Consider the following 24,965-nt stretch of genomic DNA (forward strand, 5'->3'; position numbering starts at 1 on the left):
GTGACACCCCATTATCCTAAACTGTGATTATTATGGGCCTCATTATGAGTCTGCCGGTCTGGAAATAAGGGTGCTGCAACGGCTCCGGAAAGCAGAGTTGTCACGGAAGCACCCGGCACCATTAGTAACGGTGCCGGTAATTTCGAGTCCCCATAACCGTGGAGTCCTATAGGCATAGTCATATAGGACCCCACGGGAATGGGGACTAACATTTTCTGCTGCCTGATATCCCGGGCCACAGGGACTTGTCATGGTGGCACAGGGATATCAGGTGGCGGAAACAGTATTTCAGTCCGTCGGCAATCTACCGATAGCACTGGCTGGTTACTGCCGGACATTTAATGGGGCCCTATGTGTGTGTGTGCTTGTACTTCATGTCCCCCCTGCATAAGTCGATGCCCCACTTGGGTCACCCCAGTCAAGAATCTGGATACACCACTGCTGTGTGGATAGCTCAGGGGCAAGCGCACTTGTCTTGGAAGCAAAACAACAGTGAGTAGTGCACGTTTGAATCTGCTCCGGTGCGTAGAGGCTGGATTTTGGCATGAAGCGCAATATGAAAGCCCAATTTCACTTTTTTTGTTGTTGTTTGTACTCTAAAATGCTGCGTATAGGTTGTAAAGCTTGGCAAATAACCACAGATTTGCGTATTCCATGGCAGTGAATGCAGGTGGTACGGCTGCAGAGAGACTGCGTCCTGGATTTTGTTTTCCTCTGCAGACTGCTTCTAGCACCCCCTTTGTTTTATTTTCAATTCATCATTTTTGTATGACGGTAAATCACCAAACCTCAGCAGTGAGCACGCCTTCCATTCTTCTCCAGGAGCTTCAATTGTTTGCAATTGGACTGTGCAACATGGGTGTTGCAACATACAAGACAGACACCTGTGATCGTCTCAATCAAGACTATTAAAATGCCCCAAGGAAACATCAGCTTTTTAATATCGCGAATCATTTTTCAAACAATGAGTCTGTCCGTAATCTCCTGGCTTGTTTGTGGTCAAAAACGTCTGTAATGTCACGAGGCACCGCCCTTTTCATATCAATGTGGCTTCAACGCACCCAAAGGTGATGCAGTCTGCAGTTCTGTGCTTTGTAAAACACTGAAACATGAACACATTAACTGCCAGGCTATTATGCAGGTCTATGCAAAAAGGACGAGCATGCGTCCTGGCACTTAAAATCGATCAAGTGTGCAAGGAAGTTTGGTTGTGAAATTGGGTGTAACTGGGTCTCAAATAATATGTCTTTCTATTGGAGAGAGCCTGAGGTTAAGGGGGGGTGGGCTCTCTACCTGAAACATTTGTTGAGATTTAAACATTGCAGAACAAGCCTAAGCTTGTGTATATGAATATATGTATGTTATGTTATGTTATTTGGCATTTGCATAGCGTCTTTAACCATTGTTATGATTCCAAAGCGCAGCGCTGTGTGTTGAACGCCCTCGGGGACCGCTGTCCAGGTCAGTGGAGAGAGTAGTGCAACATGCATGAGTGCACTTGGTATGTGTGCAACCCGTGTGCAATAGGTGTAGTGTAGCTGCGTACTAGCGCAAGCTGTGGTGCAGTGACTGTGTAAGGGCAGTAGAATGTGTGCAGTAAGTCCAATGGACTATGGTATCTGCATTCTGGTGGCGCTGGTGCTTGAGCGTAACATTATTAGGCCGCATCCGAGGGGTATATCTGTATTGTAAAAACTGTTGAGGTGAACGTGGAGGTGTCTAAGTATGTGTGCAGCTAGACCGAATTATTCGAGGGGTGTAGCTGCGTTCTAATTGTTTGTTGGTGCAGAGGCATGAGTTAGTGGTGTGTTTGAGTGTGTCTGTGTGTTTTCCAGGGGGACCTAGTTTCTGTTCAGCTCCCAGTGCCTGTCAAGGGCATAGAATCTTCTCGGTCGGCAGTTTATTATATAATAAGCTCTGGGGGAGGGGTGTTCGGCAGAGGGCAGCCGACTTTCGCTACAGGGTGGTCATTCCCTGTATATGCCCCGTATATGCATGGCTCTAGGACAGCTGTCCCCTATAACTAAGGGCAGGGTTTGAAATTTCTGGAAGCTATTTAGCTCCTGCTTCTATCCTAGAAGTGCCTGGTTAGCTTAAAACCAACAGCTACCAGGAGCTACTTTTGGCCCCCCAGCCTAACTAGTTCCTTATGAATATTCACACGCGACATTAATAAAGAAGAAGTAGGACATATCTGGTATACATTTAAACCTACATAATGGACAAACATTTAAAGTGCGCATCTCACGAGGAAGTTAGATGTGCGCTGGGTACTCGCTCCTGGATCCCCTGCGGCAGCTCCTCCCTACTGGGTGATGCCTGACACGCAGGAGCTGGTTTTAGCTACTGCTCATCAAAGCTTAATTTTGAACCCTGAATGGAGATATATTTATCATTGGAATGCTTTGTTTGCCGCGCTGCAACCATAAGGCCAAAGTATGAGCATGTCTCTGCCTTTTTCATTGCCACAGAAATAATAGATGTTTCTATTATCCAACCAAAGGGTACTCCTTTTATCGGCTCTTTACTGATGAAAGGTAGACAATGGCCCTACCAGAAATTCAAACATATGCATACACGTGAGATCTAGATATATGTGCACCTAGCTTCATATGATGAAACCTCCCAATTGGCCTCCCCAGGGTTTTCTGAATATACGCTGCCTTTTATGTCCAGCTCTCCATTCCCTATAGTACATTTATACACCCATCGATATACTAATGCTCCCACATACATACAAAACATACATAGTCAATACATTCTGTTTTGCCTCATGACAGTAATCTACTTTCAAAATAACTCCTGAGTGTAAACAGGAGCTAGATAGAGTGCACTTTCTAGGGCTGGGGCCCGCACTACAGCCAACTCTATCTTCCAAAATGCCTTCCCTCTCGAGCCCTTTGCTCAGCTACCTCCAACTCTCTGAGAGTCAGGCGCTTCTCCAGGCAGAGAGTGGTGGGTAGATGTCTCTCCTCTGCAAGTGCCTCCCTCTGGGGTGACCTCCCTGCCAAACGTGAGCCGGACCAGCTGAAATTCCAGAAGCAGTTCAAAACTTTCCTCTTCTACTCTGCTTTCTCTCTCTCTCCCTCCCCTGCTGACCTACCTGACCTACATGTCTGCTGTACCAACTGGCTGCTTTGCTACCCCCAGTGTCTGACTGGGTACCAGGCTCTTCCATGATCACTCTCCCCTGCACTGCCTCTAGACCTACCGTGCACTTAAAGGCTGTAACTACAATCCCCTGCCTCATTGCACTTACCGAGAGCCACACTGCCCTGGCTGCATTTACTCAGAGCAATGCTGCTCTGATTGCACTTCCCTCTTCCCTCTCCCTGGCACTTCCCCCTTCCCTCTCCCTGGCACCCTCCCCTTTCCGTTCCCTGTGCAGTTTGCGTTGTCACACTTGCACGGTCTGAATGACACAAGGCTTAGTAAGATCATTTGTCTGGTTCTCCCTCTGTCTTCCCTCCCTTATTTTGCTGCGCCTAGAAACACTTGTGTACAGGTGCATTCTAAATGACATGTCATACCATATATCGTATCAAAGCCACTGGTGTAAACAACCCATTCCCTGATAGCACATGCCATTTTTCGTTCCTGCACTTTTACAAGTGCCAGAACGAAATGTGACATAAGCCTGAAAGCAAAACATTGTTGATTATTTCACTCCTGGTATGGGGCAACTTGTAATCCTTACCAATAAGTTTGACTCTTTTCAGGAAATGGACAGTGGTAGAGCCTGTGTGATAGAGTTATATGCATGTAATCATTTTATGACAAAGGTGTGATGCTCGTTTTAATTCTTAATCTGCATAACATTTGCAGTGCCAGAGAAATGTTGAACCTATTGGGAACGGCTTTCAAATCATAGCGGAGCTGTAGCAGGATGGCAGGCTGGGCCTTGCGTGCATGCCACATGCTGCCTATGCCATCGTGGAGTGACCAGGAGTCTGCAGGAAGAGTGCACACATTCAGACACCTTCTGGCCAAGCTGATGTGTGGTGATGCGTACCACAGGCCGCCGTCCATGCCATGGAGAGTTTCCACCCATAGGTGTTACATTTTTGGTGCAGTAAGAGGGAGGTGGCGTGTGGGCTTCATTCCCCTGCCGTAACCAGCTTATGCCAGATAATGCCATGTTTTTTTGGGGGAAAAGATTCATGCCCGGCTTTAGGCTATCCAGATTGGGCACAGACATGGCAGACCAGTACATGGGGCACAGTCTTCAGACTCATCTGAACTGTCCTAAACCATTCTTACAGCTAGCTAATCCTGCATGCTTCCTGGCCCACAGGGGCAGCATTTAACATATCTTACTCCAAGGAAACGTGACCTAGGGCTCCAAATAAGATGTTTAAGTGGGAGTATTATTCTATATGTTTTGATCTATAGAGTAAAATTATTTTTTAGGGAGTGCAAAAGTACTTTTAATTCCACCTGAGGCTATCTTTTAGATGACTACATGTGTATTTCAGATCTCTTTTTGTAAAACATACTTCTTCACAACTGGCTATTTGTGCAAATGAAAGGATGCAAGTGTACCTCAAGGTTCTTCTTCAGATCAGACACTTATGGCATTATCCTTGTCACTGTGTGGGTGCAAGCAAGGGGGCAAGGCCTTACTGATTCTTCATTTTGGTTGGGAGTATTTTTATTCTTTATTTTTTGTTGGGAGTTTGCACTTGTTAGGGCGTAAAAAAGTGCCTGGTACGCACCCATGTTCCACTCTGTGATGCTCCCAAACAATCAGACAAAGCTGCAGTGCCACATGTGAGAAATACAAATGGCAATTACCATAACATATTGTAACTGGTCTAACTAGATCAGGAATCACCGCCATACCCTCCCACCACCACTGGCACCACTGATAAGGACTGCACAGGGCATCCATGGGGTCTAATAGAAAATTACCTTTAATATGGGTGCCTCTAAAAAATAAGTTACTGTATCAAAGATCCTGAGATGTGAAAAAATCCATCTTCTGGTGCCCCTTCTTATTCTATGAGAACCTCCTACGAAGGCCCCTTTAGTGACAAAGGGCCTTCCTACAAGTTCGGCAGCGTGGTAAAAAAAAGCAGCAATTCCGTTTCTGACACATTTCTGGAGATAACGGAATTGCCGCCATTTTTAATGCACTGCCCAATTCTGTGTTTGACGTAGAAGTGGAGGATTTCCCTACAGCATAGTGCTGGCGGTAAATCCTCCACTTCAAGGCCAAAAATCAACAGATTTATAATGAGGAATTACCGCTCACAGTAAATCTGCCAAAAATCCCTGTGGAGTTCGACTGACCCCATAAATGGGTACTTACACTGCCATACAACCGGTAAATTAGCTAGAGCTGGTAAGATAGCTCAGTGGGTTGAGCGCACGCTGCTGCGATCTGCAGGTTGCAGGATTGAATCGCAGCATGGCTACCTTAGCCTTTCATCCTTTCGAGGTTGATAGATGAGTACCAACTTCGAATGTGTGATATTGTATGTCTATATGTATTCTGTAAAGCCATTTGGCTAAAGTGCTCTATAAATAGCACATTGTTATCATACCACCACACGCAAATACCATGGGAGCGAATGGTTGTAATGGTAAACAATATCAGTGGTAAATCAGCAGATGTACCACCAAACTCATAATGAGACCCTGCAGAGGGGAAGGCCACACTTATTTGTATATTTGAAGGTTTAAATTGTAGGGACCAGGCCCTGGCCAAGATTGGAGAAGCAAATAAGAATAGCTGTAATCAGAGACAAGCAGATATTGCAACATTTGGATCGGTTTTAGAGGAATTGACGTGCAATCACAGTCTCGCAGGATGCAGAATAATGAACAAGAATAGAGGCAATCAGACAAAGTCAGAAAAGCACAGCGTGCAGATCCGCTTTCACAGCATTTAGGTGTATGATATCACATGCAGGCAGATAAGTAACGATGAAGAAGAATCCGTGCAATTAAAGTCTGATATCACGGCATGTGGATCAGGTTCTACATGACGCTGGGTGTAGAACATTGCATCCTCAAACAATGCAAAGTAATGCACAAGAATACATGCAATCATAATTCAGGCTTGAGAACAATATTGCGTTCTTGGCAAGGAGCCCAAAAAGGTGGCGGCAAATATGCAGGCAAGCGAATATGAACGCAAACAGAAGGAGCAGAGAAGGGAACTGTATCTTGATGAAAAAGTGCCCAGAGCTTCATTGGCGACCAACCTACAGTAGACAGACCGTCCAGCTTATAGAAACATTGCTCTTGCCACAACAAAGTGCACTCTTTGCCATTTTTAAATGTTCTGACAAATTTCTGAAATTCTGCTAAAAAAGACGAAAACTATAGTATTTTTCCCATCTGCCACTTTTCATAATTATTTTTGATCGATAAATAAAACATCACTTATAAGCCGGAATCAATGTCAGTTTCAGAAATGCAGCGTCCACAGTGCCAGCTGCCTCCAGCCGCACACATCGCTCATAAGCCGGAATCCACGTCAGTTTCAGAAATGCAGCGTCCACAGTGCCAGCTGCCTCCAGCCGCACACATCGCTTAGATGCCGGAATCCACGTCAGTTTCAGAAATGCAGCGTCCACAGTGCCAGCTGCCTCCAGCCGCACACATCACTTATATGCCGGAATCCATGTCAGTTTCAGAAATGCAGCGTCCACAATGCCAGCTGCCTCCAGCCGCACACATAACTTATATACCAGAATCCACGTCAGTTTCAGAAATGCAGTGTCCACAGTGCCAGCTGCCTCTAGCCGCACACATTGCTTATAAGACGGAATCCACGTCAGTTTCAGATATGCATTGTCCACAGTGCCAGCTGCCTCCAGCCGCACACATCGCTTATATGCCGGAATCCATGTCAGTTTCAGAAATGCAGTGTCCATAATGCCAGCTGCCTCCAGCCGCACACATCGCTTATAAGCCGGAATCCACGTCAGTTTCAGAAATGCAGCGTCCGCAGTGCCAGCTGCCTCCAGCCGCACACATCACTTATATACCAGAATCCACATCAGTTTCAGAAATGCAGCGTCCGCAGTGCCAGCTGCCTCCAGCCGCACACATCACTTATATACCAGAATCCACGTCAGTTTCAGAAATGCAGCGTCCACAGTGCCAGCTGCCTCCAGCCGCACACATCGCTTATATGCCGGAATCCACGTCAGTTTCAGAAATGCAGTGTTCACAGTGCCAGCTGCCTCCAGCCACACAGATCACTTATATGCCTGAACCCCTTTGTGAGAGTTTGTTTTCAATCTCGAGGCACAACATAGATATTTAGAAATAGAATTCTTTAATTACCTGTGATTATTTTAATTAAGCCTAAATGCTGCAAATATTTACATATTTATGCCGCAATAGTTCCCCTTCTCTTGCTGCAACATTTCTGAATAAAGGCCCCTATATCCTGGGGGTGGGGGGGGTCTGAGTAGTGGATGAAGCACAAGAGGGCAAAGAAGGTGAGCACAGTATAAGAGGCTCATCAGGGTGACCTGATGGTTGGAATGGCGGGGCGTGAAATTAGGAAGTGACGAGTGTTCAAAATGCGCCCTGCGGCAAATTATTGTCATAATGTGAGTAAGTGTAACCTTTGTGGCGAGATGGGGGTTGACTGCTGTTGACTTGCCCATAGCTGGCCGGGCGAGGATTAATAGGAGTCAAGGGAAGAATTATAAGCCACCTTCATTTCACTCCTGTCAGAAAACAAAGAAGTGGAATAAATTGCCTACTGCAGGGCATCTAAAATGACCAACACGTCATAATGATGTACTGTGTTAATGGCTATTATGGCACGCTCCACTGCACGGTCTCTTGCCTCTATTGAAGATTAGGGCGAGAGGGAGACAAGGTTTGCTTACTGTGGAAAGATGGACAATGCAAGATAGCTCCGCTGTTGTGTTGATGCTTGCAGAATGGACATAGCTGGGTTTTCTGTGCGTGGGTCTGCTTCTAAGGGGTTTGTGTCCAGAGCAAATGAGATACCTGTGGGCAGAGGGCAGCCTCCGGCCCCGCAGTGCGAGGATGCATGGGTTGGAACTGTGATATATATGTTGGCTGGCATTCTGATTAGTTGTGCCACCTGGAAGAGGTTTTCATTGCCATATGCGGGTGGATCTATGTGAAAACATGGCACCCCTTACTGGGTATCCGATTTTGAGACCATGTTTTTTGCCTTTTCGCCGCAAATGTATGCGCGGGGAGCCCCCCGTGCCCCACTCACATCAACCACATGTTATTTAATACCCTAATCCCCCCTCCATATTGCGATGAAATGCACAGGAAATAGGTCGGTGAAATATACCTCGCTGTAATCAGGTTCAGTGTTTGAGAATGATACAGTGCAGGTGGCACAGTTGGCATGTGTATTCTGTGCAGGAATGTAGAACCTGAGCATCTTAGAGCAGGGGGCAGTCATTGGAGGCCTCTATGGACCTTATTAGACATCCATCAGGGGCCAGATTGTCTAAGATTTGCATCAATGCTAAAACGTCATCAAATGCACTTACCACCTGATTTGCTGCTTCGAGAATATGGAACAGGGTAAACAGGCTCTGTCCCAGTCCATATTATCTACAAACGTTTGCACTAGGGCAAAAATCAACAAGTGCTTTAGTAATTTGGGTCTCCTTACGAATTTGGTGGTATTCGGGTGGTAAATCTGCCGGAATAGCACAAAATAGAATTACTGTGACCGCCGCTTGGTCCCATGGGCTTACCACGGGATTACAAGTAGTGGTGGCAGGTGTAACTCATGGCATCCACTGGGGATTTTGGGCAGCATTACCGCCGGCGGAATTGGCGAGTGATAATTCTGCCGATATTTGGATGTTAAATGTACTCCCTGCATACATTACCTCACTTTTTTCCTGCACCGCCAAAATTGTAGTGAGGCCCACATTTGCTGCACGGCATGAAAAGGAATGTGTTCACTACATTCTATTTTTATGTAATTCAGCAGACATGGTAAGGAAACAGTCTGCTTTTTTGTGATAGTGGAAACATTTTGATATAATATGGATTAGGGTAAAACATGGTTGCTCCATTTCCTATTATGCAAGCAGAAAAACGGTGCTAAATTAATTTGTTGAATTTTTTTGAGCAAGGTCAAAGTTTAGATAATCTGGCTCCAGGTGTGGTTGTGCCACCCTCCTGTTAGTTGGGCACCTCTGGTTGGGTAATTGTGAGGAAGGTGCTTGAGGCACTGCGGGACCGGCTGGTGTTGCTGGGTGCATACTGCGGCCACATTGGGGGAAGACATAGCGAGCAGGCAGCGGTGAGTACCAAGTCTGCACTGAAGTGAAATTGTGTTCATGGGAAAATCCCTGCAGAGAGAAAAAGAAGCAGAATTAAAGTGGGGCAGCTGGGAGCAAAATCACAGTGGGAGAAAAATGGTGGCACAATATTATGTCATCATGGTGTACACTGGCAGCCAATACAAAAAAGGGACAATACATGTTGACAGTCTTTGCAAGCATTTAGATCCATGCAGTAAATTCATCTGAATTGTATTACCCACTCACCGAACTTTAGTGTTCCCGTGTCACTCTTATACTGTGGTTATGGGTCTCCCGTTGTTTCCACAAAGGACATACATGACTTTGTGGTAATTTACTTTGTGGAAATAACTTCGATATTTTACTTCGAATGTGTATATATTTGTGGGTTAAAGGGAAAAAGGGAGGTGGGGCTTTGGGGTAGGGGTGTTAGTGTTCGGGTAGGGGCTTTGAGGGGACCCCCCCCGTAATTCTAAATTAAAAGAAAGTTTGAAGTAAACATTCGAAGTTATTTTCGTGAAGTAATTTACCACGAAGTAATTTATGTCGTTGAAATGACATGGAACTTGGATATCAATACCTGTGTAAAATGTGTATTCTGAAAAATGTTCCCACCAAACGCAAGAGCATTCTAGAGATAGATGGATTGAGTGAATCGCGCACAATGACACCGGGTATCACTTGACCTGAGGAGGCTCAGGACGCTTTCACTTTCTTTTCTACCTTTGACATGTTGTTGTTTTTTTCTTTTCCAGATTTCAGGCGTGGCCCAGCTGCGGCCCAGGTGCGGCTCAGGTGATTGGAGAAGTCCTGCAGTTGTCTGTATAAGATATTGGTCCATCCTCTGGGTGATCGTCTCGGAGGTTTGACACTCGAGGGTTTTCTCGTCATCTACCACCCAATGAGGGGCTCTGCGCAAAATGTGTGGGTGATAATATCATCTGTGTAAAGGCATACATCTGCTTGGGAATGCCGACAAGTGTCTCCCTCGTATACAGGGACATGTCGAACTAAAGACCTACTTGCAATGCCGGAAGGTTTAACCACTAATCACTGGAACCTCACCAAGCTCCTCCGGAATCGCCTGAATGCAATTTTCCACTGAACGAGGACTGGATTTGTGAGCAATTTTACTTGGGGGAATATACACCACTTTCAATACGGTCTTCTGGTTCATCAGACCTTGGATTACAAAATGGAAGTTCAACACAAAGGATCTCTGTGTGAGCTGAACAGGTCGGCATCCTCATCTCAAGAACTCCCTTCCTGCCCGATGAAGCCCCCTGAGCCACTGGCGCAGAATAAGGGCAACTGCCAACATTTCCTGTCCAAAAACACCATTGGTGTGGGTAAGTGAAACAACTTTTAAACACTGTGTGGCAGAGCTTAAAGTGGGCTGGGTCTTGGCAGATCCGTGGACCGTCAACTATCAAAACATACCTTTACGATGGATCCCTGAAAAATCATAGACTCCCAAAAGCAGTTGCATTCCTTTTCTCTGCACAAAGCAGAAAAATAGAGATATCTGACCTGCTTCAATAGCATGTAACACTGCGTAGGGGGACTAACACGAGTGCAGTGGAACTGGTAAAAATACTGAGGTTGATCTAATGTATTAGGACACGTGTATCTTTGAACTCACCTGGATGCATGCAATTGACCAGGTGTTGTCTACCAGCAAAAAGCAAAAACTGCTTTTAGTGTAGTTGTTTATGGTGTGTTATGTTGATTTATACCGTGCACCGCTGCCATTTGCATGGTCTTCAGGTGCTCACGTGGCTCTGTATGAAAAGTGGGTTATTTTGGTTAGTGAGGAAATTAGGGATAGGGTAGAGGTTGTGCTCATCTGTCGATGCGTGCAGAACCAGGAGAAACTGGCGTCTGTGCGTGTGATCTTTATCGGTTTGCTTTGCTATGTGCACTGGGCCTGTTGTGTCCGGAAAGGTGGCGTCTAGAGTCTGAGTTGTTTCTTGCCTGCAGATATTGGGTTTGTAGCATGATTAGAGAGAGGGTTGTGGTTTGTGTGTTTTGGTTGGTGGGTTTGTTTCACTAGCCCTCTGGGCATGTGTCGTACATGAGAGTTGTGGGGATGTGGAAAAGAGAAGGGGGGGTTGGTTAGCTGGCTTCTGGTGATCTCTGGGCGTTGAGTAGTTTTATTGCCGGTTTTTCATTCTGTATTGTCCCAGGTTTGCTTTGGCCCAGGAGTATTGTTTGTAGGGGCGTGCATCCATCTTAATCGCGGTGAGTTGAATAAGCAGGTTTTAAGCCGTTCGTGAATGTTAGGTGTTCTTCCTTTCTAGAAATGCTAAAAGAAACCCATTCCTTGTTTACATTTGTAGATTTGCAGACTTCAGCCTTTAACAACTGAGCAACCAGCCGGTAGCGTATAGTAGGACATTGACCGCTCATAAGCTTCCATCCAGTTCTATACAATCTATGCCCTGTTGCATTATGTCACATATTCCACGAGAAATGCATTTCCCTGTCTGGCTCCCTTTATTAAGAATGCAGTACAACCTTGTGATCTTGAACACACAGTATGTTTCGTTTTGTGTCTGCTGGGAGGAAACATTGGGCACTGGCGGATTGAGTTGAGTCTGCCATGGCATTTTCACCTCACGTGACCAATATATGTTTTGCTCTTGTGCTCCTTCACAAGGAAAGATGCCACGATTCTTCATCTTCTGGGCCATTTTTTAAGCTGAAAAAGTGAATTCCTTGCTGATTTGCTGATTATTAGTCTCATGGTGAAAGGCGATACTAATTAGAATTGTTATTTATTTTGTATTTATTTGAGCAGCAGGGATATCAGTTCAGATAATGATTTGTTATTTAGTTAGCGCTTGTGCCAAAGCGCTGTACATAGAACATGTTTACATACATTTATCATCTCAACAAAAGTTGGTACTCATATATAAACCTTGGGAGGATGGAAAGCGGAGTTGGCCTTGCCGTAATGCGAGCCTGCGACCTCTAGATCACAGAGAGATAGCAGCAGCGGGCGCTCAACCTCTGAGCTATTTTACCGGCATGAGCTCAGATCAGAAACGAATTCCAATAACACATGTACAGATGGTGGAGACATTCACCGGAAGTGCCCATACAATGGCACAAAGATGAGAACCTGTGCTGAACCAGTTTATGATTTATAATAACAAAAATAGCAACTTACAAGGTAATATTAACATGTGTTGGGCGGTGCTATGTTAACATATTAGTAGGGTTTTTCACTGCACCAAATCACCACTGTAACAGTCGCAGAGCACCTAGGCTGGTCCGTGGAGTGGCGTATTGTGCCCCCCTGCAGGGGTATCCAGACCTTACTCTGCAAGAGGAAAGAACAGAAGCCCTTTTGAGGGGCGGAGTGCTCTGTTTTTTTTTGTAAAGTGGCAGCCAACAATCGAGAAGTGAGAAGAGGAGATCAGGACACCACAGATACCCTGTGCCACTGCCAACCTTCTGCCAGTATTGGATTCGACGTGCTTCTGCCCCCACGTCCCCCAGAGACTTTGAGAGAGAGAAGTACACATCGGTGACTGACAGCTGCCTGGGACCTGATGCCCTGTTAACAGCAAAGCATCCCTGACAAATGCCCCAATTACTCGAACATCTTTGCTGAGCTCCAGGACTCAGTTTCGCCTTTTTAATTAGGCGATGTAGGCTCCAGGCAATTAATGTATTTAGACGTTATCCATGGCAGCATATGTAATTACAGGCAGCGTGTCACCGCGTATCCCACGCAACGTGCAGGAATGTGAACGAAAGCACTGCAGAAGTGGATAGGACGCCATGCCGCCTCGTGGTGAGGCGGGCTGTGATAGGTGTGGAGTGGTGAGGCGGGCTGTGATAGGTGGAGTGGTGAGGCGGGCTGTCATAGGTGGAGTGGTGAGGCGGGCTGTCATAGGTGGAGTGGTGAGGCGGGCTGTCATAGGTGGAGTGGTGAGGCGGGCTGTGATAGGTGGAGTGGTGAGGCGGCTGTGATAGGTGGAGTGGTGAGGCGGGCTGTCATAGGTGGAGTGGTGAGGCGGGCTGTGATAGGTGGAGTGGTGAGGCGGGCTGTGATAGGTGGAGTGGTGAGGCGGGCTGTCATAGGTGGAGTGGTGAGGCGGGCTGTGATAGGTGGAGTGGTGAGGCGGGCTGTCATAGGTGGAGTGGTGAGGCGGGCTGTCATAGGTGGAGGGCAATCTGATCTCTTCTCACGGTCCAGCAAACTGCTCGAAAATTGCTCTGTTTGTGCAACCCCTCACAGGGCCAACACCGCTGGAGAATTCTGATCCTGCCAGCCATGGATGCCAAATTTAGATTTTTTATCTGGAGGCTGAAATTCTCCCAGCGTGAATCTGAGCAAGCGATCAGGTAAACATGACCCTCCCCAGGTAAGAAAAGAAACCTTCTGCTTGAGGACTGGTCATTCAACTTTTAAAGAATTCAATCTCAGATGCGAATCCTTAATACAGATGCAAATCACTGTGAAGCTAGCTGTGCTATTTATGCAGAGGACTCAAAATTGCATTAAGGTTTCATCTCCCTCAACATTTTTTGACTTATATTCAAGCAGATGGTGGAGGAAGAAGTGTCTTTCCTTTCCTTGGCTGACATTTAAGCCTTGTAGGTTGAGGAAGGGGTCATTATTGTGGGATAATGACCCCCTCCAAGTTATTGCCTGAGGCAAAGCTGTGGAAGTAGCATTATCCCATGCGATAATGACATTTTAGCATATAGAGTTAAGCAACTTAAACAAAATGTGTTTTTATTGTGGTGAAAACAAATCAGTACACACAAGTAAGAAATCATAAACCTTTACACATGTGTGTCTCATTGTGGTTTGCTAATTTGGAGAATTGAGCGGCACATGCTCCTCGCTTCCTTTAAAGAGTTGAAGACAATGGCTAATGAGCTAATCAGGCTACTCCTCCAGTCCGAACGATTGGAAGTAGGTCTATACCAGAGATTATGGACTGCATTCTGAACATTGGGTTTAGCTCAGAGGAGCTGCACATTGATATCCATGTGCTAATATACCTTAAAGCTTTACCCCATTTTTAAAAAAAAATATTATGATATTAAGCTCATCAAAGTTACTTAATAGTATAGATGTGCAAATCATAGTAGTGTCTAAAGGCCTGTGTACTCTATCGTTTTTGTTGGCTGCTTCAACACCATAGATCCATCCCGTACTGAGTGGTCTTTGCTCTCATATCACAATTCCTCCTCAGTTTTTGTTCTGTCCCGGGGTGTTAGTTCTGTTACTGCAGCTGTCTGATTTACCTCTAGCGGAAAGAGGTTCCATACGGTTACCGACGTTTCCAGGTTACTTCCGTGGTTCCTCACAACAAGTCTTAACACATGTCCTCTAGGGCTGGTGTCAGAGTTATACCCCTCTAGGATTCAAATTTCCACTGTCGTCTCAATCTTCCTCAATCTCCCTCCCTCCTCGCTTTCAGATTATACAGGTTTAAGATAGTGGCTCGCTCTACCTACATTTACTGAATGATGGACTCTCTCCATTTGAGATACCCCTGAGTCTGGCACGCATTACAAATAATAAAACAAACAAACAAACATTACAATGATAATATTACATCAGATTTCTATGCAGCAATGATAATATTACACCAGATTTCTATGTAGCAATCCGCCCCCCACTTTATGACGAGTGTTATAATTCCCTAATTTAACAGCATTCAATGTATCGGCCTCAGAAGTATGATGGGCCGAAGTGGCCATGCCAGGATTTGAATTTGCAAAGTGCAGACTTGCCCCATGCCAAGGGCGAGCGCTTAACCCGTGAGCTGTGCGCCTGGCTCCCAAATCTTTTCTCACAATTTTACAAGAGCCCAGCCAATGATGTTCTTTATTTCGAAAGGTTCTCCACTTCTTCCACATGTCAGATTGTCTTTTGCAGAATGGTAACTGATCCTATTACTCAGGGCAAGCGGGTTGAGGGCAATTGATAGAACCCTATATGCTCCCAGGAGAAGAATTCTGGATAATGGGAATTCTGGGAAATGCATTCTGTCAGGGTGCCGGGACTGAGGGGGTCGTGTAAAAGCTCTGATTTCAAGTGAACCACTGGGGACATGTTAAGACAGTGTTAAGGGTATGTTGTGCTCTTGACGTAAGTCCCCATTAATGACCTAAAGACCAAGCCAATGCTGGATAAGTTGTGCTTTGGTGCCTGGTGAGGGGAGTTCAGGGTACAATGGGTTATGGGTAATTTGCGAGTTGAGGATGATCCCTGTGAGGCGTTCATAACAACGTGGATTCTGGGTAATTTGTGATGTTAATTCGGTATTCTAAACGAGATTTCCTGAATACCAGTGTTTTTGGCTCCCATGAGAATGCATTAAGAGTCACTGCGAAGAGACACTCAGTATTTCCTCTGCCAGCTGCTGCTGATAGGCCGGGCACTACAAGTGAATAGGGTTTATGCTGAGTACCTCCCTTCTGGAGCATTCCGCAACCACTTGTCACATCATTTCAGCCAGTCACAATCTCTATCCCCCATGGTAATCTGATTGAATAAAGTCGTAAAAGGGATGAGTGCCACTCTTTGGTGCTTTCCACGCCATATATTTTACATCGGATGTAATTTTGCCAGCTTGTGGTTTCGCATTTGAAAGTGCTTCCTCAAGGCTATTGGCAGGTTTAAGCATGATACGTGGCTCTGATAAAGTATCAGCATAATAAACGGGGCCACCACGGGTTTGGCTTCTCATTCAGACTTCATGAGTCCGCAAGCGTCAGGCATTCACTCGTAGCAGCTATTCTGCCTTACACTTCTGAGCCTGGACTCATCAAAGAAAATGGGACCCCTTGCACTTCCGACCACGAGGCAAGCGTTCAAACGCATCCTTCTCCAGAAGACCTCACATCGGTCCTTCTTGCTCATAACCATGGGAGAAGGCGTGCTTCTTCTCCCAGAGATACTCAGCCGAGCCTACCTACCGGCGGCCGCCCACTGGGGAGATTAAATCACTTCCGAGCTGACAATGTATATAATCTGCGAATCAGACGGTCCCGGACTTACCCTGGTCCCGTATGAAGGCATGCTAACTCGTTCGCAAGGCGTACAGTTTAAACTGTAACAAAACTGGGTAGGTTCAGGAGGACCACACACTTAGGAAAGGAAACCTCAGGCAATCCCCGCTCTCTACCCTCACAGCACAGCAGATTCTTAACTACTGCCTTCAGTCAAAAAAGCGAAACTCCAGGGTGGAATTTTCACTTTAAATGAGACTCCAAATTAACTCTGCAGTCATCAGATGTATTATATCAGACTTTTTTGCCAAATCCGTCCATATCTCTCTGGCGATATCTAGGTATCATTGCCAGAGCCACTGTGGGCTCCAAGCTAGATTATGCCAATTCTATTTACATGGGAGCCCCAAAATACTTTCAATATTGTCTTGAAACAGTGCAGGCAGCGAAGCTAAGATAGTTACTATGACTCGGCGGTGTCCAGTCATTTGGTCGAAAGACAAATGGTCAAATTTTTTATTCATTTATATATTTATTTTTCAGGTTTTCGTTTAGGAAAAAAAAGGGTTTTTTACCTAAAAAAGAGGGTCGGGGGGGACCCCCCCACCCAAAAAATAAAAAAAATGTGAAAATACCACAAAAAAACATTCGACCATTTGTCTTTCGACCAAATTGCGTCGACCATTTGTCCTGTAGACCATTTATTTTCGACCAAATGACCTGTAACCTGACTCGGCTATAGGCTCGTGCTGCCCCGATCCTGTACATTGGCTGCCTGAGGAGGCCCGAATAAAATGCCAAGTCGCCACACTACTCCTCAAATGTCTTTGAAACATCGGCCCTCAGTACTTGGCCTCCCAAACTGAATTCCGCAAACCCTCTCTAACAATACAGTCTTCCTCTTCAAAACTGGATACTACGTCCAGATTTCATCTTAAATCTGCTGGCATATAAAGTGCTACAGTCCAGGGCGCCAGTATATGAAATCCTCTCCCAAACCCTGCTGAGCATCTAATCTGGTGCATTTATTTATTTATTTTAATTTTTATAGAGCGCCACACGCCCGTAGGCCTGAGAAGCACCTGAAGACTCTCTTATTTCAAATATATTTGTCATCATAAGTTAATTCCACTGCGGCCGCTTCTATGTTTGATACTATGCGCTTTTATGGCCTTGGGTCTTAAAGATATATAATCACCAATTAAAATAACATTACATAAAATGTATAGCCCGGTTGCCTTTGGGGGAGGGCCTTCCTGTTTAGTGTTTAACATCTGTAGCAGCGCTGTAAATAGAAATACAGAAGTGCAGGTACTCACTTTCCCAGAGTAGCTGCTTACTGTTGATAAGTGCTGGTACTATAAAAGAAGTGCAGGTACTGAGGCCCGGCAAGTACCTGTCCATTTAAAGCACTGGTCTGTAGTACAGGAGGAGGATAATATCAGATGATATTGTTGCCTGACTCAGCAGTTGCCACCATCCATACCTGAGGAGGCCTGATCCCTTATCAATTACACACATTGTCCAAATTGGCAAATAAACCGAGCGACCTCACCAATCTCGGCTGCCCTCTCCTGGCTTATGCTAAGTGTACTCTTGAGCACCTTCCATCTCCCCAGGCCACATATATAAATCACAGTCTAGTTGGGCTCACAAACTGGTTCTGCTGCTCCGACACGCCAGTCAAAAGCGCGACGAATGTGTGAAGCCCTGGTCTCTCCAGGCTCCTGCGGTTTCTTTCTGTATCTCGAGAACTGACAGTGCACCTGCGATCAGGTTCGCACATTTGCTACCCAACTGTTTCGCAGCAGGGGGCAGCACGCCCGAGAAGGCTGGGCGCGTCAGGCACTGACAGCGGCGGTGTAGCGTTGCAGGCGGGAAACCGTTTCTCCTCAGCGCGGTTTCCTGAGTGTATGAGTCACAGGCAAGGTGGGCTGCACCCAAGGACGTCCAGGCCGGGCCTCGCCCCTGTCTCCTCTGCAGCCCCACCCTGAGGGGCTCTGCGTGGCGCTGGCGGATATGCGGTCACGTGATTGGGTCATTTGATGCGTTTTAATGTTAATGACTAACTCTGAAACGGAAACCACGGGGTCTAGCTGGTGGAAAACGCACCGAACATGTTTGTGGACAGTCTATTCGGCGAGGCGTGTCACTAGGAGCGGGAAACACGAGCGGGCTAGTGCCCTTAAAACTCGGAGGGTGGCGTTGTCTGTTTGCAGAGTTGCTGAAATCAGAGACGTGTTTGGGATGTGGCGCAGGTGGTTCGTGGGTGGTGTGCAAGGAATGCAGAATGCAAACATTAGAAGAAAAGCCAGGAAGGGGGTTTGCTGCAGTCCCTGCAGAGGCATGCCCGCCAGTGGCAGGAGTGCTCATGGAGGCCCATTTCATCATAGCGTGTTAGGTGATCTAACCTGGCGTACCTTTTCCCGATGTCTCCCACACACTCCCGCCGCCTCACCTGCATTCCACTGACGAGCCCTTCAACTTAGAAACACATTTCCCCCAGTCAAATTAGGTTTCTTTCAAGCATTGCATAGAAATCAGAGAGGTCTTCAGTTATTGATGGTTTTCATTTCACAGACCAGCAAGATGGTTAGTTGGCTGTTTCGAGCAGGGTCGGCTTAAGGCCCGGGCGACTTCCACATTAGCCCCCGCCATGCCAGTCTTTCAAGGGCTTCGCCAAGTTGGCATGGTGGGTAAGGACCCGCATTGAAAGGAATTGCACCTTGCACCTGTGCTGGCGCTGGGCGCTATAGCATGAGAGCGGGGCTCATTTCATTACAATAGAGCGCTGATGTTAAATCAGCATGGGCCAGCCTTTGAAAGGTTGTTCCATGCTGCTTTAACATCAGCGCTCTATTGAAGTGAATAACTCCCTGCTCCAGCACGGGAGCGGGGCACATTGCATTGCAATTGGGCGCTGATGCTAAATCAGCATGGGGCAGCTTTTGAAAGGTTGCTCCATGCTGCTTTAACATCAGCGCTCTATTGAAGTGATTAACTCCCTGCTCCAGCACGGGAGAGGGGCACATTGCATTGCAATTGGGCGCTGATGCTAAGCCAGCATGGGACAGCCTTTGAAAGGTTGCTCCATGTTGCTTTAACATCAGCGCTCTATTGACGTGATTGACTCCCTGCTCCAGCACAGGAGCGGGGCACATTGCATTCCAATTGGGCGCTGATGCTAAATCAGCATGGGGCAGCCTTTCAAAGGTTGGGGGTGCCTAATTTTCCCCCCGCCCTGGGTGCTGTAAGAGCTAGGGCCGGCCCTGGTTGGGAGACTTCTTAAAAGTGCTCTTTGTGTTGGAGGGGGCGTTTTTTTGGGAAAAGACAAATGCAGCTGTGGTGTTGTTTCACCAAAATCATAGGGTTTTGTGTGCTGGCGCACATCCATTGACCTTCCAATGAGATCATAGGAAGCGACATTACACCGCTTTTGACCACAATTACAGGTTCAGATCATAGGAAGTGACATTACTAGACATTTGACCACAATTGCATGTTATCGCGGCTTTTCGCAACAGTCAGTTTAGAAAACTTGGTGATACAATGTGTTAATAAACAGAGATTTATAAGAAGCACAAACGACCTGACAGTAGGAGAGGCAGAACCTGAAGGCATTCAAGGTCATTAGAAGGATTGAACTTGCAGTTGCAAGCAGCCCGGGCTGTAATAAAGCATTCTAGGCGTCTTGACCAGGAAAGGGTAATCAGGGGCGGAACCATTTAAACTCTAAAAACATCAAATATGTGCCTTTTTAAAGAGGGGCGGCGGTCAAAGTGGCACTTTGGTTGGATAGCTAAAACTCTTGCAATGGGGTCGGGGCAGCAACCGCCGCCACATAGAACCCCAAAATAAAGATCCATGGAATACGTGAGCCGAGCTCACGTTTCTCACTGTACTTGAATGTTCACTCACCTGAAATATTATGCTCCTGCCAAGTTCTTGTTAGATACATGACCACAACAAGGGCCCAATATATGAGCCCCTCCCGTACCCCGCACACCTTGCTGCCAGAATACAGGCAGAAAAACAAATAGAAAAGAACACACGAGCCACTTTCAAAATAAGTTGTGTACATGTATTCCAAATATAACAAGTGGATACATGTACAAAACGCTTTTGAAAGTGACTCGTGTGTTCTTTTCTATACGGTTTTCTGCAAGTATTTATTTATTTATTTATATTTATATAGCGCGCAAACAGGGCACCAAGCTGGGCAGGGGACGGGAGGGCTCATAGGCTGGGCTCTTATTTTGTTCAAATGTCTGCTGCTTGTTGTCAGGCTGGTTATTCCTCCTCTGCACCCCCAGGTGTTACTAAAATGATCATATTAGATTGAGGGCACTCTAGCGCTTTATATTCTGTTACATTCTTGTCAGATACTCATATTCTTTCTGGAGTTCATTATTGTTGTTCTCTCTATGTTGGTCTTCCTAATGCCATCCTGCCATTCAATCCTCTTCTTCATTCTGATGTATGCCAATAAGTTGGGCTTACCCATCGTACTCCTTTTTTTTCTAATCTTTTCAGCTAATGTTAGCTGTCCAGTGTCTGTTGTTATCGATTTAATTTCTTGCGTATTACATTTGAGCAGCGATCGAAGTGAGCGGGCACGGTCGGGAGCGATGTTCCACTACTTAAATTGTTTTCTGTTTACCTTTCCTCTACTTTTTACGACCATCTTCACCATTCTATACAGAGGATTTGTCCATTCATGTCCCTGTGCAAGTGTAAAGTTGTAATAGGAGACTTAGTTACTAGTCACTTAGACTATTGCAATGCCCCGGCCGCAACACCTTGTCACATGTTGCACTGTGCTTCCACCTACCCTCTCTCCTGCTGAGACCACAGTTCCACTGCTTTGTTCGGCACACTTCTAACAATGCATTTGAGTGCATTCCTTCTGTACCCCCATCTTTCCCGTCCCAAACCCTATTGCCATGCAATCTCCAGTATTAGGGTCTTGTCTGCCCTTTTCCTCCCTGTGCTTCTTCTTGTTTTCATGCTTTTCAACTCCTGACACCTAGGTTATGGGATTCTCTGCCTGGAGACGTTCATCTAATTCTAGCCCGGATAGTCTAACAAGTGGGGCCAGAAGCTAATGCAGCTGGGCCCGTCGCAGTGACATTAACATCTGTAAAGGCCCGCACAGCGTTGCTAAGTGGGCATTTACAGATTTTGGGTGGGCCTTGCCCATTCAGGCCCTATCCGGTCTACGCCACTGGCGATTGCACTGCTCAAAACACCTCATTGATCACCCGCCTTCTGTCGCATTTCAAGAGTATACTTCGACTGGCAGTACCGGTTAACTGTAGTGCAATCTTGCCTTTTTTGATCTTGCTTCTTGTACTCAAGATACTGTGTAAAAGAATTTTGGACAAAAGCAGTGTACAAGTGAAAACAAAAACAAGAACTGAACACAGGCTTCAACAGAAGAGTCGCCAGTTTGTGTATATGTCTGCCTTATTAATTAGAGGTGGGGAGCTAGGCATTCTATGTGTAGTGCGTACCCAGAGCATGGCTCCAAGAGCCAAACTCAAATATTAGGATGGAAAATGAATAGGCAGTGCAAGCTTTGAGCACAGACTACTAGCATCATTAACTTTACTCAAAATCTCAGATATCCCGTATACGCACCCTCAAACACCAAACAAAACACCGACACACCTCTACTGCAGCAGAAACTGAAAACCACCACAAATGCGCACACACAGCAACACCCAACTAAACACGACACACCACAAACTACTAAACCAATTACACACAAATCATCCCACACACACTCATACAACAAACACCACCCAACCCTTACAAACTAAAAACAAACCCAGGACCCGGTGACCGTTTTTCCGAACTGAAGCTGCCAAAAGCACATCAAAGCTCTCTCGCGCTTTCCCTCTCTATTGCACTAATTAAGCCCTCACAGCCCTCCTTCATTTTCAGACCCGCCAGAGCGCCTGGAGACCATGAAAATGGCAGCGGTGCGCAGTATAAATCACAATAACATAAAATAACATAAAACACCAACATTATAGTACTCCTCACTAGACAAGCCCCACCTGCCATCCTGCCTTCCCACCCAAAACACGAGCCCCTCGTGGTATCGTCACTATTCACCACTCCACATCAATAGGCCCATACCTGCACCACCAAAAGAAACACTGATTGGGGGCGTGATGATAAACCCTCCCCTAAAACAAAAGCCGCATATCTGATCTCCTGCCTCACAGCTCCCTAGACCCTACAAGAATAGCCCCACACCTTGCCATGCAACTTTACCCCTACAAAACTTCATTCAGACCCCTACAACAAAATAACGCTTACCTGGTGTCCTGCCTCTCAGTCACTTTAACTAAGGCACCCTCTCTCTGCCCCCCCCCCCCCCCCGACCTCCAAAGTCCATGCTAGGGGCTCTCACTCCTACCCACAAAGTAAAAGAAGTCCGAGATGAGTCCTGCCTGGCCACCCCACAAAGCGAAAGTCCCATGACTGGTCGCCCGCCTTCCCACCTCCACAACAATAAGCCTTTACCATGTGCCCTGTATCACTACCCCCACAACCAAGCTCTGCCGCCCCACAACAAAATAACCCTTACCTAGTGTACTCATCAGACTTACACAAGAAGATGCAGTAACAGGTCATGCTCCCATTATAAAGCTAGAGTTAATTATTGCTATTAATTATTCCTACAGAGAATTGCTACTCGCCTCGCAGCATGCCTGTAGACATTGATTCTATGCCCATTTTTCCAAAAATTGGAACAAAAAGTGGAAGGTGTAGTCTGTTTAGGTCTGAATCTGACCACTGTGGTTCTGTCTCTGGCACCTGCCAAAGAACCTCTTTGGAGCGAATACCTTCCATAAACGAAGGCACAAAGATCTTGGTGAAATGTTTAGCAAAGCATCTCTCTACAAATAACTCGCCTTTTAAAAATCAGAATCCAGGATGTGGTTAGCAGTGTCCACAGGAGAAAGAGGATGTTGACAGTATTAAGGCGAATCACAGAAAGGCAGTGTGGGAATGGTCTTCCTGCCGTTTCCAATTTTGTCACAACAGGTAACTCTGTTCCCAGAAGTTGATATGATCTAAATGTCCTTTATTCAAACAGTGCTACTACTCCAGTTCATCTGTTTGTAGGCAGCACCAATGTTCACCAATGTTATCATGAGTATTAGGCTTTTTATACCGTGCCAGTTCACCACCGGAGTGGTCTCAAAGCGCCTACACCTTGTCCCAGTTGAGGAGCGTCCAGGCGCTCCCATGGAGCGCAGTCTCCTAGTCTGGAAGGCATTGACCTGGAAACAGTGGGACATAAGGGAAAGATCGCAGAGTTTTGTGAGTTTTGTGGTCTGAATGGTGTGTATTTAAGGCAGGGAACAGGTGGGTTAGCAACTGCTCACAGTATGGAGTTGAGGCATCGTGAGTGCATATGGAAAGTATGGGTGTGTGACGGACTAGGGATGTACAGTTTCTCCCAGGGAACGCAGGCGCCTAGTCTACTGGAAGACATTGACCAGAAAATAGTGGGTTATAAGAGTGAGAAACTGTGTTGTGGCCGGAATTGCGTGTATTTAAAACAAGTAAACAGAGTCTAAGCAAGTGCTTGAAGTGTTGTGAATACATATGCAAAGTTTGAGTGTGTGAGGGGCTCCAGATGTTTTATTAGGGAGCAGAGGCACCTACAGATAGATTAACTTGTCCAGGAGTACAATTTAGTCGAGTGGTGGTAGTGGGGTAAAAACGCATGTAGGCGGATCCCACATACATTGTTAACTTGGTCACTAGACCATTGGCAATCTGTTAGCTTGGGACTACTCTACGAAGTTACCATGGTGATAACCTTTCCTTTTTTAATGCTACTGTAGGTACACGTTGTAATACTTTCACGTGAAAAAATGATCCCTTGTTTATAGGTGAACACTATTTGGGGATTGACCGATTATGAGCCTGTTCAAAGCTGATCTTCTTTAGGCCCACTCTCAGTTTTTTTTTAGTTTTGCCACATTTCGTGACACCTTAGCGCCATGCTGTGGTGCCAAAACATTTCTACAGGAGGGAAGGGAATGGGAGTTGAAGAAAAAAAGTTGGTTTACATGTTAACTGGTACTACTTGTGGCATGCATTGGCCAGTGTCCCTGTTATTTGTGTTTATCTGCCATATAAAGCAATGAGGCGTTGTTTTACTGAAAGTGTGTCCATCAGGAATTGTATTCTCTATTTCTGCCACTCGCCATGCCCTCTTCTGCCACCGGGTCCCGTCAGCTGCCTGCACTTCAGACGTCTGTTGGAGTGCTAGCTCCCTGGTAAAGCACCCCTTGTATGGTGCCCCACAGAAAGGTGTGCTAGGGAAAGAGAATCGGAAGACATGCCCTGATGAGCCTGTGTCCACCTTCCTAGGCACTTGCTGGCAGCGGCAGAATGCAAAGGCCTCACACCTGCCTGCAGTTTATGGAACTTGCCTTAGTCACAGTCCCTGAGTCTCAGTGTCAGCCACATTCTCCGAGTCACAGTTTCTCAGTCTCACACTCTCAATCATAGTCACAGACTTTCAGTCACAGTCTTCTGGTCTCCATCTCAGGCTCCCATTCTCAATCTCAGTGACATTCTCTTAGAAACAGTGTCTCGGTCTCAGTGATATTCATTCAGTCTCCCATTTGCAGCCTCTTAGTTTCATATTCTAAGGCACAGTCTTTCAGTATCAGGCACAGC

General features: G+C 46.2%; 1 protein-coding gene across 1 annotated transcript in view; it reads left to right on the forward strand.

Annotated features, from left to right (window-relative positions):
* The window catches only part of PLCH2 (phospholipase C eta 2), a 2,067,875-nt gene that overhangs the window by 261,357 nt on the left and 1,781,553 nt on the right, over positions 1–24,965 (forward strand). Inside the window, exon 2 of the mRNA XM_069610192.1 lies at positions 10,028–10,621. Within this exon, the coding sequence (XP_069466293.1) occupies positions 10,468–10,621 (154 nt within the window). The 5' untranslated portion in view covers positions 10,028–10,467. The remainder of the gene's footprint in view (positions 1–10,027; positions 10,622–24,965) is intronic.

This window comes from Ambystoma mexicanum, chromosome 8 (assembly GCF_040938575.1).
Source record: "Ambystoma mexicanum isolate Mex_15411 chromosome 8, UKY_AmexF1_1, whole genome shotgun sequence".
Lineage (NCBI taxonomy): Eukaryota > Metazoa > Chordata > Amphibia > Caudata > Ambystomatidae > Ambystoma > Ambystoma mexicanum.